The 17,102-nt window shown below is 37.4% G+C and overlaps 1 protein-coding gene across 2 annotated transcripts in view; it reads right to left on the reverse strand.

Moving 5' to 3' along the window:
- Window positions 1-3,323: 3,323 nt before the first annotated feature.
- SLAIN1 (SLAIN motif family member 1) overlaps window positions 3,324-17,102 on the reverse strand; it is a 56,568-nt gene continuing 42,789 nt past the window's right edge. For both annotated transcript variants that reach the window (XM_046664663.1, XM_046664662.1), the window contains 3 exons: window positions 11,486-11,641; window positions 6,193-6,475; window positions 3,324-4,344 (listed from right to left, as the gene is read on the reverse strand). In XM_046664663.1, coding sequence (XP_046520619.1) covers window positions 4,269-4,344; window positions 6,193-6,475; window positions 11,486-11,641 — 515 coding nt within the window. In that variant the 3' untranslated portion in view covers window positions 3,324-4,268. The remainder of the gene's footprint in view (window positions 4,345-6,192; window positions 6,476-11,485; window positions 11,642-17,102) is intronic.

Genomic DNA, 17,102 nt, shown 5'->3' on the forward strand with positions numbered 1-17,102 from the left:
GAATCATAAAATAGTCTAAAGGAAGACAAAAATGGGCAGAAAAGGAACAGATGTAACAAACAGGAAGCTCATAAGGTGTTAGATTTATATCTACATATGTCAGTAATTCTTTTATATATAATAGCTTAAATGCTCAAGTTGAAGGGCAAAGATCTTCAAACTAGGTTTAAAAAACTGAACTATACACTGTTTAACTTAAGAATGATAAGTTTGAAAGGAAAGATTTAAAAATATATATCATACAACACTAAAAGAAGTCTGATATAGCTACTTAATATCAGAAAAATAGATTTTAAGACATTAAAAAAAAAGAATAGTTTCAATGATAACATATTCACTCTGGCAGGAAGATAAAAGATAACTAAATATGTACATCCCAAATCTTATGGCCTCAAAGACAATGGCAAAATTTGACAGAACTGTGAGGAGTATATAGATACATCCACTATTGAAGTAGGAGATTTTATCATAATGCTCTTAGAAGTAAAATAAACACATGAGATTTTCCTGTGTGCTGGTCAGCAGCACACAGGAAAAGCATCCTGCCAACAACCATGTGAACTTGGAAGCAGATTCTTGCCCGGTGAGTCTCAAGATGACTGCAGCTTTGTGACAAACTCTGAGCCAGGGGACCCAGCGAGGCTGTGGCCAGGCTCCAGATCCACAGAAACTGTGAGATAATATTATTTTAAGCCATTAAGTTTTGTGATAACTTGTTACCCAGCAATAGAGAATACAAATGTAAACCAGGCTAGACTGTCTGTTAACCCAGAACCACAGCTCTCTCCCAGGACTGAAAACGAAGCTTCTCAGGATCCCTTTTCCTAAAGAGTCCTGGTTTGTTACCCAGTGTGCGGAAGTCGCATGAGATCGAAGGTGTAAGTGATCTCACCCAGAATGAAGGTTTTCAAACCCACTCCACCCACGGCCTTCCCCATCTCTACTGGAGGAATTCATCCTTGTATTTGCCAGCCCAAAACCCTTGGAGTTTTTTGTTTTTCTTTTTCTAACACAGTACCATCCAAATCCATAAAATAATCCTGATAGCTGTATTTTTAGAATATATCCCAAATCTGACCCTTTTTACCACCTCCACTGCTATTCTGCTGGTCCAATTCCTCGTTATCTCTTACCTGGATTACTGAATAGTTTAATGCATCTTCCCTGGCATCTACATGTTATCTTACTCTCTGTATGCCACAGTGATGCTTTTAAAAATAAGTCAGAACATGAACTCTGCTGCCCAAAACCATGAGCAGCTCCCATTCCGGAGTAAAATCACTGTCCTCTCTGTGGCCCACAGTGCCCCACACCATCTTGCCCTGTCACCTTTCTGACCTCATCTCTACTACTTTGTTCCTTGTTTCCTCTGCTTACAGCCACACTGGCCTCTTTGCTCTTCCTCAAACACACCAGGCATAATCTGCTTCAAGTCTTGGCACAGGCTGTTCCTGCTTTTCCAGCAGCCTTTCTCGAAGGAGGTTTTGCAAATCACCTGGAGGGCTGATTCAGCAGGTCTGGTGGGGCCTGAGAACCTGAATTTCTAATAAGTTCCCAAGAGATGCTGCTTCTGCTGCTCCTGCTGCTGCTGATGGTATAGGGATCACACTTTGAGAACCACTCCCGTAGGGCATCCATTCCCCTAGGGCATCCACTGTATGCAATATATTAAACTGTCTCCCATGCATCTAGAAGGATAATTGCTATATACCGTCCCAGGGAGATTGTGAAAATCATCACTAACACCATTTGTGTTCTATAGAACTTCCGGTGAAAGAGGCCGTGAAACAGCCTTAGGACTCACTCTCTCTTCATCTCCAGGTGTCAACTCCTTAATGAAATCTACCCAGATGACCCCATTTAATGGAGTGCCCTCTCCCCAGCTCCATTTTCTCAACTCACCTTACTCTGATTTTTCCTTTTTTTCCCACAGTGCTTAGGATCTAACATACTGTGATTTACTTACTTGTTTATTGTTTATTGTCTCTCTCTCCCTCAACTGGAACGTAAAATCCAAGATGGAGGAGTCTTTGTTTTTTTATCCTAAGGGCTGAACAGACTTTTTTGAATATAACGGAATATTTGAATTGAAAATGAAATCAAATCCTTTAATTTCCTCAGCAGAATATAAACTCATTTTTTAAAAAAGTGCTAACATAATTACATGTGTTCACAGGAAGAGAACACAATAATGGAAAAAAGAGACTTGAGATCCGCTAAACCTGGATTCAAAAGACACCTTCACTATTTACTAGCTAAATATTTCCACGAGGTCATATCCACCTCTCCAGCTCAGTGTCTTTATTTTTTAAATGGTGTAAGAGTAGATGATTGCTCAAATTAGACAAATGTATACAAAATATCCAGCACAGTTATTGTCACTAAAGAAGTGCTCAAAAAATATAACTTCTCCTTTGATGTCTCACCTCCTAGTCTAGCTCACATTTCATTTAAAATGCAAGTTACTTAAATGCCGATTCTTTAGTTTTAGATAGAATTATCATGTAAAGGCACCCTTTAAATAAAAGTCTCTAATGACCGGAGGTAGAACTCTATTTTAAAACTTAACACTGGGGCCGGCCCAGGGGCGTAGTGGTTAATTTCGTGCACTCTGCTTCGGCGGCCCAGGGTTCGCAGATTTGGATCCCAGGTGCGGACCTAGCACCGCTTGTCAAGCCACGTTGTGGCAGCATCCCACATAAAATAGAGGAAGACTGACACAGGTGTTAGCTCAGGGACAATCTTCCTCAAGCAAAAAGAAGAAGATTGGCAACCGATGTTAGCTCAGGGCCATTCTTCCTCACAAAAAAATAAATAAATAAATAAATAAATAAAATCTAACATTAAAACCTTTCCATAGTACCTTGAGGTAAAAAGTTTTCCAAGATTTATCAAATGTAATGTAGGATGATAATACTTTGCTATTTACTGATACTGAGAAAATATTCAAATTCAACCCCATAAAATATTAAAATCTCCACTGACAGTGTTCATCCATAAATGTGTTTCTGGGCATGAGGCTACTTGAGTTCCTATGGCCTTTCTAAATAGGATATAAACCTCAGTGCAAAACTAAAGCCTCACATTTCTTATCAGAACTATTGTTAGAGAAAAAAAGAAGTTTTACAAACATGACTATTCTGTCTACCTGCCTTTGATATAAATGCCCTGTATAAGAACATAGCAATGATAACTACTCTCACAATTGTAGGGAAACATAGATATGGTATTTCTACTGTTCATGCTGCACATTCATGCGCGACCTGATATTGCTGAAATAATCTTTATTTCTGAACATTCCAAAACAGCAGTGTACACAGTAACAAATAGTAAGTCATATACCATAAGAAAGCATTCATTAGTGCAAATGGGTTTTGTAAAAGGTCTATCAAAAAGATTTATTTGCTTTAAAATGCATTCATTTCCAGAAGCATTGTTAATAAAACATTACAGTTTCATCCTCTGTAATAAAGTATTGAAAATCAATTGTGGTACAGTAGCAAACATTGCAGGTGTTAAGTGCAATGAGCTTGTGATGCCATTAAAACCCATGTATGACAATAAATTAACAATGAAAAAGACAAGACCATTGAACTCTGCTGTCTATCTCCTTGCAATGCTTCAGATTATGTTGTGCTCATTCAACATAAAATTATGTCTCTCAAATTGTATGGTGGATTTTTGCTGATATATCCCTAGAGCTAAAAAAATAGTACCTTACCACAAAAATATTTTTATGGCACAAAATTTAAGTTGTTCCATAGTGGTTCACATAGGTGTAAAAAGAAATAGGCACAAAAAATAAAATTCCTGTAAACTATAAAAAAGTAAATCTCAAAGCATACGTTATAGAACCTAGTTGTAAATATGCAATGTATTAAAATACAGAACATGTAATGGGAAGATGTTTAGAACATGTAAGTAAATCCAACAAGTTACTTTAAAAAACTCATATGGCAAAGAAAGCATTATTGATACATCTCAATTCTCTCAAAAAGTATTCAGGTACATAGCAGGTCTACAAAATCTTCCTAGATCTAAGTGTCAGAATACTGCAACCATGAATTTGAGAATGTTGCAGTATCTCAGGCAAATATTTGAGTGCAATAATTAGTCTCTGGTGATTGGTCCATTGAAAAACAATGCAGTAAATATGTTAAAATGCAAAAGGGAAAGAATATCCCGACATCCAATGCTACCCAGCCAGCTGGGTAACACAACCCTCATTTCCACTTCTTTCCCACTCTTTAAGGGTACAAAAAACTGCATCAGTAGCAACCATCTCTCCAGTTTCCATCCCTCAGAGTGCTGAGTGAAGACAGAGGCTTTGGAGGCTGAAGGAAACTATAAAGGATGAAAAAAGGAAACAGATCGTTAATAATCCCATGAGACATCACATACTGTGATCTACTCTCCCGTACATACTCCTCCACTCCAGCAGTGACAGCCTCTTGGCAGTTCCCCAAGTGTACCTGTGTTTCTGGGCATTCAACACGCTCATCTGCTGACACCCAGTTCTCAGTGCCGTGACACCCAGCCCAGTGCCACGCACATTGTATGTGCACAAGTGAACTTGCAACATAAGTGAAAAATGATCAAAGGCTTAGTGTAGAAATTTTAAAATCAGGAAGAAAAAGATAAACTCCTCAATAGAATAATAGACTAAAAAACATAAATGGTTACTTCACTGAATTCAAGTAGTAAATTAACTTGAAGAAATTTTTCACCTTATAAAAAAATCAAAGATGTGCCTATCATATTGGCAAAGAATTTAAAAAGAATAATACCCAGTGAGTGCCTAAGTTTGGGGAAACAGATCCTCTCAGAGAGTCTGGCAGTGACCACCTTTCCAGGAGGTGAGTTTGGAGACCTGTATCCGAGGGGAAATGGATGGGCCACAATAACCTTGTAACCACAATGTACCTTAAATAATGTGATTCTATTCAGCCATGGACACAACAACACAGCCCTGCGTTCACTGGGGAGAATAAGCCACGATTTACTGAATAAACACGCACCAAAAGGAAGTCTATCTGGGTAGCAGGATTATGGGTCTGCCTTTATTTACTTTTCTGTGTTTTTCAATAGGTTCTGAATTTGTTTTTGATCTGAGCACCTATTCTAATCAGGAAATAAAAAGTGAAACTGTATATATACTGACACATAAAGAAAGAAACATTACTTGTTCCCACATCCCTTTCAATCTTTCACTATGGTTCCCTCGCTCTCCTCCTTCATATCCTAATTTCTTGGAAGAGTTGTCCCTATTTCCCGCTTCCACTATCTCATCTTCCAAATTCTCCTCAACCCACTGTTACGGAATTTTTTTAACCTCAAACACTCCAGAATATCTAGTGTAAGAAGGGGACATGAGCTCATCCAATACGTGCCCCACAAATAATCTGGGATTTTGAAAAATAAAGAAATTCTACCTGGACCATACTGAACTTACCAACATAAGCTAATAAAGCTCCAGCTAAATATTACTAAGATGCTTTTCAAACCATGAGTGTGGGGAGAGGGTGTGCGTGTGTATACATGCATATGCCTAACACATTTTTGCTCATGTTGATCAAGAATTATTGATTCAACAAATACTTGCAGTCCTGTCCTGCGCTGGGCGTAGTTCTTGGCATTGGGGATAAATAGCAGTGAACCAAAGAATCAACTACCCCTTCACGAGGCTTACATTCCAGTGGGGAGAGTCTGACCAGAAACTAATAGATAAATAGAATACACAGTCCATCAGATGGTGATAAATGCTAGGGCGAAAAAAATGGAGAAAGGGAAGGGGAACTGTCAGAGGAGTTACAATTTTGGACAGACATGTCACCTGAGCAAAGACCTGAAGGGGCAGGGGGCAGGCTGTGCCAATAACATGGGGGAGGGAAAATATGAAAGCTCTGGAGATGGCACTTACCTGGTAAATTACAGCAAAAGCAAGCAGTGCCCAGGAGCGAAGTGATGGCGGAGGAAGGGAAGGGTGATCCGAGGGAAGGGGACCTGACCACACAGGGACACCCCCACCCCGTCACTTTCCAGAGGAAGGAGGACACAAGGCAGGCCATAAAGGGTGGCATGGCCTACCAGGGTTAGACTGAGACAAAGGAAAAGTCAGGATGGTTCCAGGAGCAGTTTCTAATTTCAAACTGCAAATAAAGTTAATGCAGACCAACGAACAAAGATTCTTACCTTCTAACGGGTTGTGCAATTTTGCTTCGAGGCAGGTTACTCCCATTTATTGCCAAAGAAGGTCTTGGAAGTGCGCTGCGGCCCATGATCCCAGAAGCAGCAGCTTTGTTTGGCGTGGGGATGCCCGTGTTGGAATGTAACTGTAAGCCGTTGGATAAAGGCATGTTACTGCTGCCTTGAACGGTTGGACTCACGTACGCTGTGGCTTTAAGAGGCTGTCGGACAGACACCGGGAAATGTCCCACGCTGTGGATTCTGTGTTGAAGCTGTCCTGGTGATGGAACTAGAAGAGAAAACGACATGCACGTGAGAGAAAAGCCCTACTGCTCTCTAAATCTGTGTTATATTAAAAAAAAAGCTGATATTGCTTCAAAGAGTAATATATATGTATATAGAAGTGGATAAATGAAATAGGGGCTCCAGACAGCATTTAGTCCTGGAAAATTCTAATTTCTGACAAGACAGTCTCCTACTCTGTCAATCAGCAACAGTTCTGAGTGCCTAACTATATTTAGAACCCATTTCTAAGAAAAACCTCCTTTCCTTTAACAAATTTGATCATCTCTGTGATCGCACAGGGCAATTCTTCCTTGCCTGCTTGCAAGACAGGATTTCTTGATGGTTGCTTTGGGGACGGTTTCATGAAAATCAAACAAAGGGACAATTTAATAGCTGTAATTATAGAAAGGAAGACAGAGGTGACATCGGTAGGTACAAACAGCTTACATATAGATGTATTTCTTAATTTTCATCACGACATTTAGCTATCTCATAGGCTTGGCGGAAAGAATTAAATGAGTTAATCTACACATAAAGCCTCATAATGGCACCTGGCACTCAGCAAGTGCCAGCTATTATTACCTTGATAACAACAGCAAAATCTGTAAAATGAAGGGAGCACTTGGGGTTAAAAACCCATAAAAACTTCATCAATGTACTGGCCTAGCATTGTGTATCATTTCCCATTAAAAAACACTGAACAGTTGGGCAGTAATTTTTCAATTTTATAATCCTTTTCTCCAAGGGAAAAAATTTAATCATAAATTTAACGGAAACTTAGGCACAACCTCTGCCTGCTCTTTATTAATGACTCTAGCCTTTGCTGCCTGGTACTTGAGGTTCAGTTAGACAGGAACATACCCTGTTTTCTAGAACAGCCTAACTGATTTGAACTTGCTTAGCCATAAAATATACAATAAATATCTTTTTGAAATAAAAATAGGAGAGGGAAAGAGAAAAAGTGTCTATGGTTTTATTTACTATCTCTCGAAAACATTTCCTTAAAACATCAGTTTTGCTCAAGTATACATGAGGTGAAATCAACACACAGGAACGCTGATGTATGCGTGGAGTAGTCAAAAACTTCTATGAAAGATAAGGTCTAGGTAAGATTCTGCTAGAGTTATGTTCCCATCAAGTTCTGGGGACACAGTGAACTTCTGTTGGTTGACAAATCATCTCTAAGATCCTTTCCAACCAATTCTACAACTCCTTAATTTAGTAGCTTCTAATTATGAGTATTTCAATATATTGGCTTATCAGCTGGAACAAATGTACCATACTAATGCAAGAATGTTAACAATAGAGGAAACTAGAAGCGGGGGTATTTGGAACTCTATTTCTTGCTCAATTTTTCTATAAACCTAAAACTGCTAAAAAAAAAATAATAAAGTCTATTAATTTTAAAAAATATATAAATTTGGCCCAATTTCTTTTGAAACATAATATACATACAGTACATAAATGTTAAGTCTAGGGTGCAATGAAATTTCAGTGAGCACACTCATGTAAACAGTATCCATATCAAGATATAAAACATTACCACCACCTCAGAAGGCTCTCTTATGCCCCCTAGTGAATACCCCCCAAAGACAAGTGTTATTCTCACTTTTATCACCATTGGTTGGGTTATTCCTATTTTGAACTTCATATAAATGGAATTATGTAGTATGTTCTCTTTTGTGTCTAGCTTCTTTCATGAAACATGTTTCTGAGATTTATCTGTTGATGCATTGCCAAGTAGTATTCCATTGTATGAAAGTCACAATCTACACTCCTGATGATGAAAAGCTGGGTTATTCCCAGTTTGGGGTTTTACGAACATTCTTAAATATGTGTTGGTGTTCATATTTACTCATTTTATCAGATATATTCCAAATTCTATAACTATTAGGATAAATGAAGTTAGCAAAATCACTGACTACAACATCAAAACACAAAAGTAAACTACTAATAAACACCAGCAAACTGTGAAAATGTGCAAAAATGTGAAAAAAATACTATTTACCAAAAACAATTTATTTTAAAAATCAGATACTTAGGAATAACCTTAACTATAGATCTATAAAACGTGTATACAGAAAGCTACAAAACTTCACTGAGAGATGTGAAACAAAATCTAAATAAATGAAGGAAAGTTCCCTGTTAATGAATTAGAAGACCTAATATTGTTAAGATACTAAGTCTCCTAAAATTTATCTACAGAGTCAATGAAATCCCAATGACTATCATTTGAAATGAAATTACAGAATAGTTATTTAGGAAAATAATTCTATTATCTCTCCTATACACAAAATAGATAACCACCCTTGATTTTAAAAAAAGTAGATAAGAAAAACTAGTTAAAATTAATAGACATAATCCTAATTTTACAAACGAGAAAACAAGAATCAGAAAGAATATATAATCAGAAAGAATATAATCTTGCCCAAGAGCTTATGATTAAGACCCAAACTCAAGTTTTTGACTTAAATCCTGTGTTCCTCCTTCTACATCATGATGCCTTTCCAACTTTATCTTTGTTCTTTACAGAAAGTAAACTGGTCCAGAACTAGGAATCTTCATGCTATAAACTCAATGTTTAAATATTTGCTGGGAATGCTTAGGAATAAAAGCAAACGATGGCAGAATCCTAAGATTTGAAACAAGTTTATCACTGACCTTCTATTACACATTATCACTCTTCTCAAGTTTTTTCCTCTCATTATCCTTGGCTTACAAACAATGACTTTTCCATTTTTTTAATTTTTTTTACATTTATTAGTTGGAATTATATTGTAAAGAAGAATTTCCCTTCTTTATTTATTTACTCAATTAAGTATGAACCTATGGTTATTTATTTTATTCTATGGATTATAATCCTTTATTATTTTTTTTGTGGCTCAAATTGTCCCCGATTCGGTCACTGGGAGCTTCAAGTTGTCTCCTACATCTTTTTGACATGTTTCCATCATTTTTTGAGCACTTCCATCAAAACTGGCCATTCGGTGTAGTGTACATTCTATTCTATTCTGGGTTACATTTTTCTGGCACTCAAATCATGCTATTAACCCACACTGAGTTAGAGTTAACAAAAATTCCTAATCATTACCATATTTGCCACTGTCAAACCATATTTTCCCATTCTACGCTTATACTATTGACTTTTGTACTCAAGTATAGAACTGTATGTTTATCTCACGATAAATCTGGCCCATTGTCCTAACCTCCTGACATAAAATTAGTTAGCAGCCCTCTCAGCTTCCCACCATTAGTAAATTGCACTGGTTGTCTTCTGTGTCTTTACACAATCATTAATTCAAATAGTAACAGATCAAGCCCTAAGATACAACTCTATGGCATTCATTCATTCATTCATTCATTCAAACCTTTACTGAGAGCTCATTATGCACCAGGCAGCATGCTAGGTGCTGAGGACAGAAAATCAGATAAACTACGGTCCAAGCCCAGAGGGAGCTGACAATCTGTTATGGAAGATAAACATAACAACAGTAAAGTATGACACACTGAATTACAGAGGAAGGCACCAAAAATCTAATGCATTCTACACATTTTGAGGGTACACAGGACAGTTTACTAGAGTCATCAGTGGAGGCTTTTCAGAAGGTGTGGTATTTGGCTGTACAATAATGGTAAATAGGAGTACACTGGATGAAGATGGGGACAGAAGAACAGCACGTGAGGGTCAGAATATAGTAGTGAAAAGCATAAACTCTGGGGTAATCAGAGCTGTTTCCATCTCTATTCCTTCACCTGCATGGCCTTCGGCAAACGTTTACTTAACCTATAAAACTGTTTCCTCATCTGCGAAATGGGAACAACAACAGAAACCACCTCATGGGGTTGTTGGCAGAACTAAATAAGATATGAATATAAATCAGTTAGCACAGTTCCTTGTGCAGAGTAAATGTCATCATTTTGTCTTTAGGAACTAAGACACTAAAAGAATGAAAGAACATCACATGTTGAGGAAATACCACTTGAGCCCCAAAACTGGATCCAAGGGAGAAGGGCTACAAACCACTCTGGGTGCAGACTTAGATGTCTGGTTGATGACTCTCGGCCAGCACACTCTGAACACACTGCAGGCTTCCCAGGTTTGGGCACCTCAGTAATGAGACTGGGACCTTGAGTCTGCCTCCCAGGGGTCAGTCTCAGACTTAACCCCTACTACCCATACAGACAGCAAGAGCAGGAATGGGGGGAAAGAACCTGGAACTACCGCATCCCCACCCAAAGTGAAAATACACAAACGCTAGACTTAATGCTCACTGCACTGCTCATTGCTTGGTAAAACGTACAGAGAATGAGTCACAGACCATGAGTACGCTGAAATGGAGTGGATAAATACTACTTTAGACACTCTAAAATATAACTTCATTTGTAGGGGGGGAAGCTATAGACTGGTGAAAAACAAGACCAAAGTAACAACTAGACAAAAGTGCTTTCTTCAGAGTAAAGGTATCAAGTAGATACCTAGGAAGAGGTAGATCTGCAAAGAAAATAGATTATTTTTGTAGGACGAGTGGACAAATTAATCACCATTTAGTGCTTCTACTGCTATCCTGGGATATAAAGGATTACATATACAGTCATGCATTGCTTAACAACACGGACATATTCTGAGAAATGTGTCGTCGGGTGATTGTGCTGCTGTGTGAACATCATAGAGTGTGCTTTCACAAACCTAGATGGTAGAGCCTACTACACATCGAGACGATATGGTACTAATCTTATGGGACCACTGTCATAAATGGGGTCCATCGTTGACTGAAACCTTCTTATGCGGCCTGTGACTGTAATTTACTAATTATTAATTGGTAACATGGGCACTGGTGAAAACACTACTCAATTGTAATGACAAAATACACACAAAAAAGTCACAAGACAAGGAGAAAAGTTTCCTGTAATGATCTTAAGAGAAAAAAAAGAAAAAAATGGAACAGCAAGATATACTTGTCATGGCATCACAACTAATTAAAAATTACAAAAAATTAAAAATTGCTAGACTTACTACAAGACTGTATTCTTGAAATTCCATTTCCAGCTCCATGCAAGCTTGAGTCAAAGCTCTGACTATTTCGCACGGTGACTGGAGAACTAACGTTGCTACTAACAGTGGTTGTACTTGGCATCCGAGCTAGATTAGGCATACTTCTTCGGAGCTTATCTAGAAGAGAAAAGAATGTTACTAAGTTAAAAAGAGCAAATTTTATGCAAATTTTAACACTAGCTTTCAAAAGTAAATACTAATAGAAATCATATTTTGCTCAGTAAAAAATAAAAATTATCATGTGCATTATGAATTGTATAATAAGCTAATATAAGATTGATCTCCTGTACAGGAAAACACAGTATCTCCAGAAAGGTTTCACCAAATAGCCTGTTAAAAGAAAACACACATTGCGGTCAGCCCCATGGCCTAGTGGTTCAGTTTGTCACGTTCCGCTTCGGTGGCCTGGGTTCACAGGTTCAGATCCTGGGTGCAGATCTACACCACTCGTCAGCCATGCTGTGGCTATGACCCACATACAAAGTAGAGGAAGGAAGACTGGCACAGATGTTAGCTCAGGGCAAATCTTCCTCAGTAAAAAAAAAAAAAGAAAGAAAACACATGTTCTATAAAAAGAGGTGAAGACCAGCTAATCAATTAGCTATTTGTTCTTATACAATAAGTGGATGAATGTGTATCAAAGCGATTTTAGAAAATAATACAGCCATTTAGTCTAAAAAAAAAAAAACCCTAGAAATTGTTACATGTTAATAAAAAAAACCTAGAAGAGTCAAAACCAACACTTACTGAATGTTTTGCCGGCATATCAAAATGGAAGAAACTATTAAATTTAACTTAGGATGTTTTGAGAAATCCACTCATCACATCAACATGGCCACATTAACTTCTGGAAAGTTTTAACTCTCATGAGTATGCCACCAAACCTTTGGAGACTTGAAAAAGAGAGAATGCTTCCATTTCTTTCTCCTTGCTAAGGACATCTTCTGCCACCAAAGGGCAGCAGAGAGTCACACACAGATCTCAGTGTCGCTGAGATTTGAAATCAGCTGCAGGACTGCAACTCAACAAGACAGTTTCTCTCTATTAATACACATCCTCCAAAAACTAAAGTACGTACAGCAGGTCACTCAAGCTCAGAAAACAAAGGATATATCTGAATACTAAGCCAAAACCCATTCGACTTCAAAACCAGATTCATTTCTTTCTCCCCTTCACACACGGCTCCTTCTACGTAACTTACATGCACTGATTTGTAGCCCTGTCCAGCCACTTACCTAATCCAGAAGTCTGGGGAATCTCCCAAGATTCACCTCCCTTCTTCACTCTTTACTCCAAATCCTGTCAATTCCGCCTCATAAATATTTAATGAATCTTCCACACCTTCTAGTTTGGACCTCATTATTTATCAACACATTTTCACAAAATCCTCTAAATTGGTCCAAGGCACCTTATCTTTTTCCTCCAATCCATCTTCCACACAGCCAGTTCCACTCTTCCCAGAGAACAAACACACACCTAGTCACCTCCAATTACTCTCCCTCACCTTCATCTGACAGCCCAAGGCATCAGCTCTACATACTTCTCCAGCCTTATCTCCTGCTACTCCCACCACTCAGCCTTCTCTCCGACCATAGTGGGCAAATGAAGTTCCCAAACACTACACACTCTTTTGTACCCGTGAGCATACTGGTCCCTCCACTTGGACACCCTTCCTCACTTTGTGGAATGAATGAATGAACAGGGGAACAAGTATTGACTGTGGGTATACTAAACACCAGATGCTCTAGAAGACATTGGGGATACCACAGTGTATTAGGTATAGTCCCCCATTCTCACTGAGTTTATTGTCTAGACAAGTGTCTCTCAATCTTTTTTTCCCAGTATCAATCCTAAGGAGAAAAACTAAAATAAATTTAAAATTATATTGAGTTTCTCCAAAATGAGAGAAATTAAATATTAAAGAATAACATTTTGAAAGACTGGGTTAAACTCTGGAAGACCACAAAGCATTGTAATATCTCAGATGTTTTTTACCCCCCCAATTCTATAGGATATTTTTATCTTTATTAATATACACCCCAAAACACTAAAGTACACATATCACAACACTCAAGTTTGTGGTCATTTTCTTTCAAGCTCAGTCAGAAAACAAATGATACACTTGAATACTAATCCAAAATGTGTTCAACAGCAAAACCAAACTCATCTCTTCTCTCTTCCCCCTCACACACGGCTCATGCTACATTACTTATACCCATTCACTGCAGCCCTGTCTAGCAATTTTCACCTCCTTGGGGTGGCCTAGGGGAAAAGACAGAAAATTTACAAAGTATAATAAATATATTATAAGCATAAGAAAGTATAATAAATTGTAAAGACCACTATGATAGAAGAACAGAAAAAGACTATTATATCCACCTAGCTAACTTTCACTAAGTCTTTAAGATTTAGCACAACTATCCCTTCCTTAGAGAAGAGTTTCTATATACCTCCTAGCTGAGGTATCTATCACTCACACGTTTCCTTACTCCCTGTGCACATTTCTAGAGTAATAGTGCTCACATACTACCACTGACTTAGATTTCTTGTCCATTTTCCTCATTATCTCCTTGAAGCCTATTTTTAACAACCCTATGTCTCATATTCCCAAATTCTACTGAAGCGCCTAGACCCAAACAGCAGGCATTTAACACATTCAACAGATACTGTGTGTTGACAGGGGGTATGTGGTAGGAGTGAGGAAGTAAAGAGAAGAGAAAAGTCTTAGAGCCTTCATCCACATCTTTTGAACATCATAATAACTAGCACGAAAAAGTGAGCCTCTATCAATACAAGACTAAATTATTTGACTATATATCTTTAAGTAGCAAGAAGGCATAGGAAAATAAATATATGCTATTGCTTAGGAAATGAATTGAGTTTCTCCATTTCTTTTCTAAATTTCCCAACTATTTACTATAAAAGTTTTCATATATATAGAAGCATTGAAAAGTAGTATCATAAACATGTGTAAGTTTTCCACCTGGATATTACTAGTTCTTTTCATTTTGCCACATTTAATTCATGTCCATATATACACATCTGTTTGCTGTTGTTAAACAATTTAAAAGCTGCAGATATCTTGACACTTTACCCCTTAATACCCTCTCCCTCAGTTTTAATATGGTGCGATGACTTTGATTAAGCACATGGAATACAATGTCCTCCTGATATTATGAGCTTTAAAAAATTAGTCATCGGACATTCTTTAGCTGCCACTGTTTTCTTTTAAATTTGTAATTTGAATATTCTCAGGTACTTTGAAATCTCAGGTATCCCCTAAGAATAACGAAATTCTATAGAATCACAATACTGTCATGACATATAAACAAATTAATAGGTTTTAATAATCCATACACAAAAGTTTCCAAACATCTCAAGAATGTGTTTCATAAGCATTTCCCCCCATATCACAATCCAACCAAGGTTCACACGTTACACTTGGTTGTTATGTCTCTAATCTCTGTTAATCTAAATGCATCCATCTTTAAAACTAATCTTTACTCACGTTTAAGCATCAAGTCAGTTTTGCAAAGCTTTAAATCTGAATTTAAATCTGAAATATTCTCTTTAAAATAAAGCCTTCCAAGTGTAAATATTTAAGACACTAGTCCTCTGGGAGCTAAGCTGTGATCTCCAAGCTGTATCAAGGACTATCTGGAAATGAGGTACACTTTCCTGTCGAACTATCAGGAATACATTAATGACCATATATACTTTAAAGTTCAAGGAATCAAAAGTAATATTCTATTTCTATCTTCACAAGAAATCAGCTCTCTCTCTTCAAGGACTGAGCTGCAGCAAGAAACTACAGAACAGACCAAGAAAAGAATTCCAATGGGTCTTCTCATATTAAAGAAGCAGCTAGACTCACCACTCTATGGAACAAAGACTAAGGAATCCTTAGGAACAAAGGGGATACTTGGTTACCCACCAAACAGCGAGATCTAGACCTCCAGTCAATACAGGGTCCAGGGGATGTCCTCAGACAACAGTGATAACATCATGCTATCAATGACCCCTGCCAAATCCTAAAAATTACCATTAATAAAGACCCTGCAAGATTCAGTCGTTTTTCATATCTGGCAAATCATTCCAAATACATTCCTTTTAATTCTATGATCCCCAGAAGTCTTCCAAGAACTTTTTAAGAGCCATCTCTTTTGAACTTAGGCAGCGTAGGAGCTATGGAAGCAATGAATATACATACACATTTCTGGTTTATTTTTAATTATTTTAAAATGGATCAATGATTTAATAATTATTTTCTCCTATCTATATTATTTTAGTAGTTTAGAAAAATATTTGATAAATTAGTTTCAAAGTCACCATTCTCATTTCACAATTTTATTCAAGTAATATTCCACGGTAATAAATGAAGGCTCAAATATCTGAACAGTATGGTAATAAAAGTTAAAAAACAAAGAAAAGAGAGAGAGAGACAACCTTCACTTTCTCAGCACTTGTACTCCAGGCAATGTCATAGTCATTATTTCATTTATTCCCTAAAACAAGCTTAGGTTGGGAGATATGTACCAGATGATTTATGTGCAATTATACCTGTTTTCTAAGGAAGAGATATTATTTTGTCCACATTTTGTAGCCAAGGAAATCAAAGCTTAGAGACATGAAAAACGCGTGAAAGCCCTCAGTGGTAGGACAAGACTAGAACTCAGGGTCTACTGGACTCTAGAGCCTGTGTTCTCAACCACTGAGTTCATTAGTAAGAAGTCCAATCCAGAAAACTGCTGTTTAATTCCGTTTTGCTTTGCATGTGGAGACCAGACCTTTTAGGAAAAACACAACTACCACAGTTGGACACTAAGCTGTGACATGTCTCCACTTTCCTAATAGGAATCATCACAGCACAGGTTCAGGGAAACCTAATCCTTTCCATAATGGTGTTTAACGTAAGGTAATATCACTTTTCTAAGGTAGGACAATGATCCCATTGACAATACTAATCAAGATGCAGAGCTAGCATCTGCTTGATAGGTAGGATATGACGTTCTAAGGCACCTGACAAAAACAAAAACCTTTAGAAAAACACCTCTAGGTGCCCTCTCCCTCAATTTTAAAATGATGCTATGACTTTCACTGAGCACATAGAATACATTGTCTTTCTGATATTATGAGCTTTAATAAATTAGTCACTATGACATACTTTAGTTGCCAATGTTTTCTGTTAAAATCTTTTGAAATCTGAAGGTACTGAAAAAGAGGGAATTAAAAACATAAAACTTTATTTTCAAATGATCTCTCAATTAGAATGAATGACAGAAGTACAGAGAAAGAAAAGGTAAAAATTAAAAACATGATAGCAGGTGATCATTAATACAATTTGTATTTGGTGGCCCGGCAATATTTTTAAATAACCTGTTTGATCACTTCTGGGCCGAGCACTGAGAAATGATGCTATAAAATAATTAAAAGCTATAACTACAAATATGGTTTGTTTCTCCATATTACATGGGATTTGTGTGTGAGGGTCTCACTGATCATTAGTACGAAAACATACTAGGCTTGGAATATCACATGATTATTCTCACTATAGTTCTTGGAAGTCAAGGAACATAAC

Source organism: Equus quagga, chromosome 6 (assembly GCF_021613505.1).
Source record: "Equus quagga isolate Etosha38 chromosome 6, UCLA_HA_Equagga_1.0, whole genome shotgun sequence".
Classification (NCBI taxonomy): domain Eukaryota; kingdom Metazoa; phylum Chordata; class Mammalia; order Perissodactyla; family Equidae; genus Equus; species Equus quagga.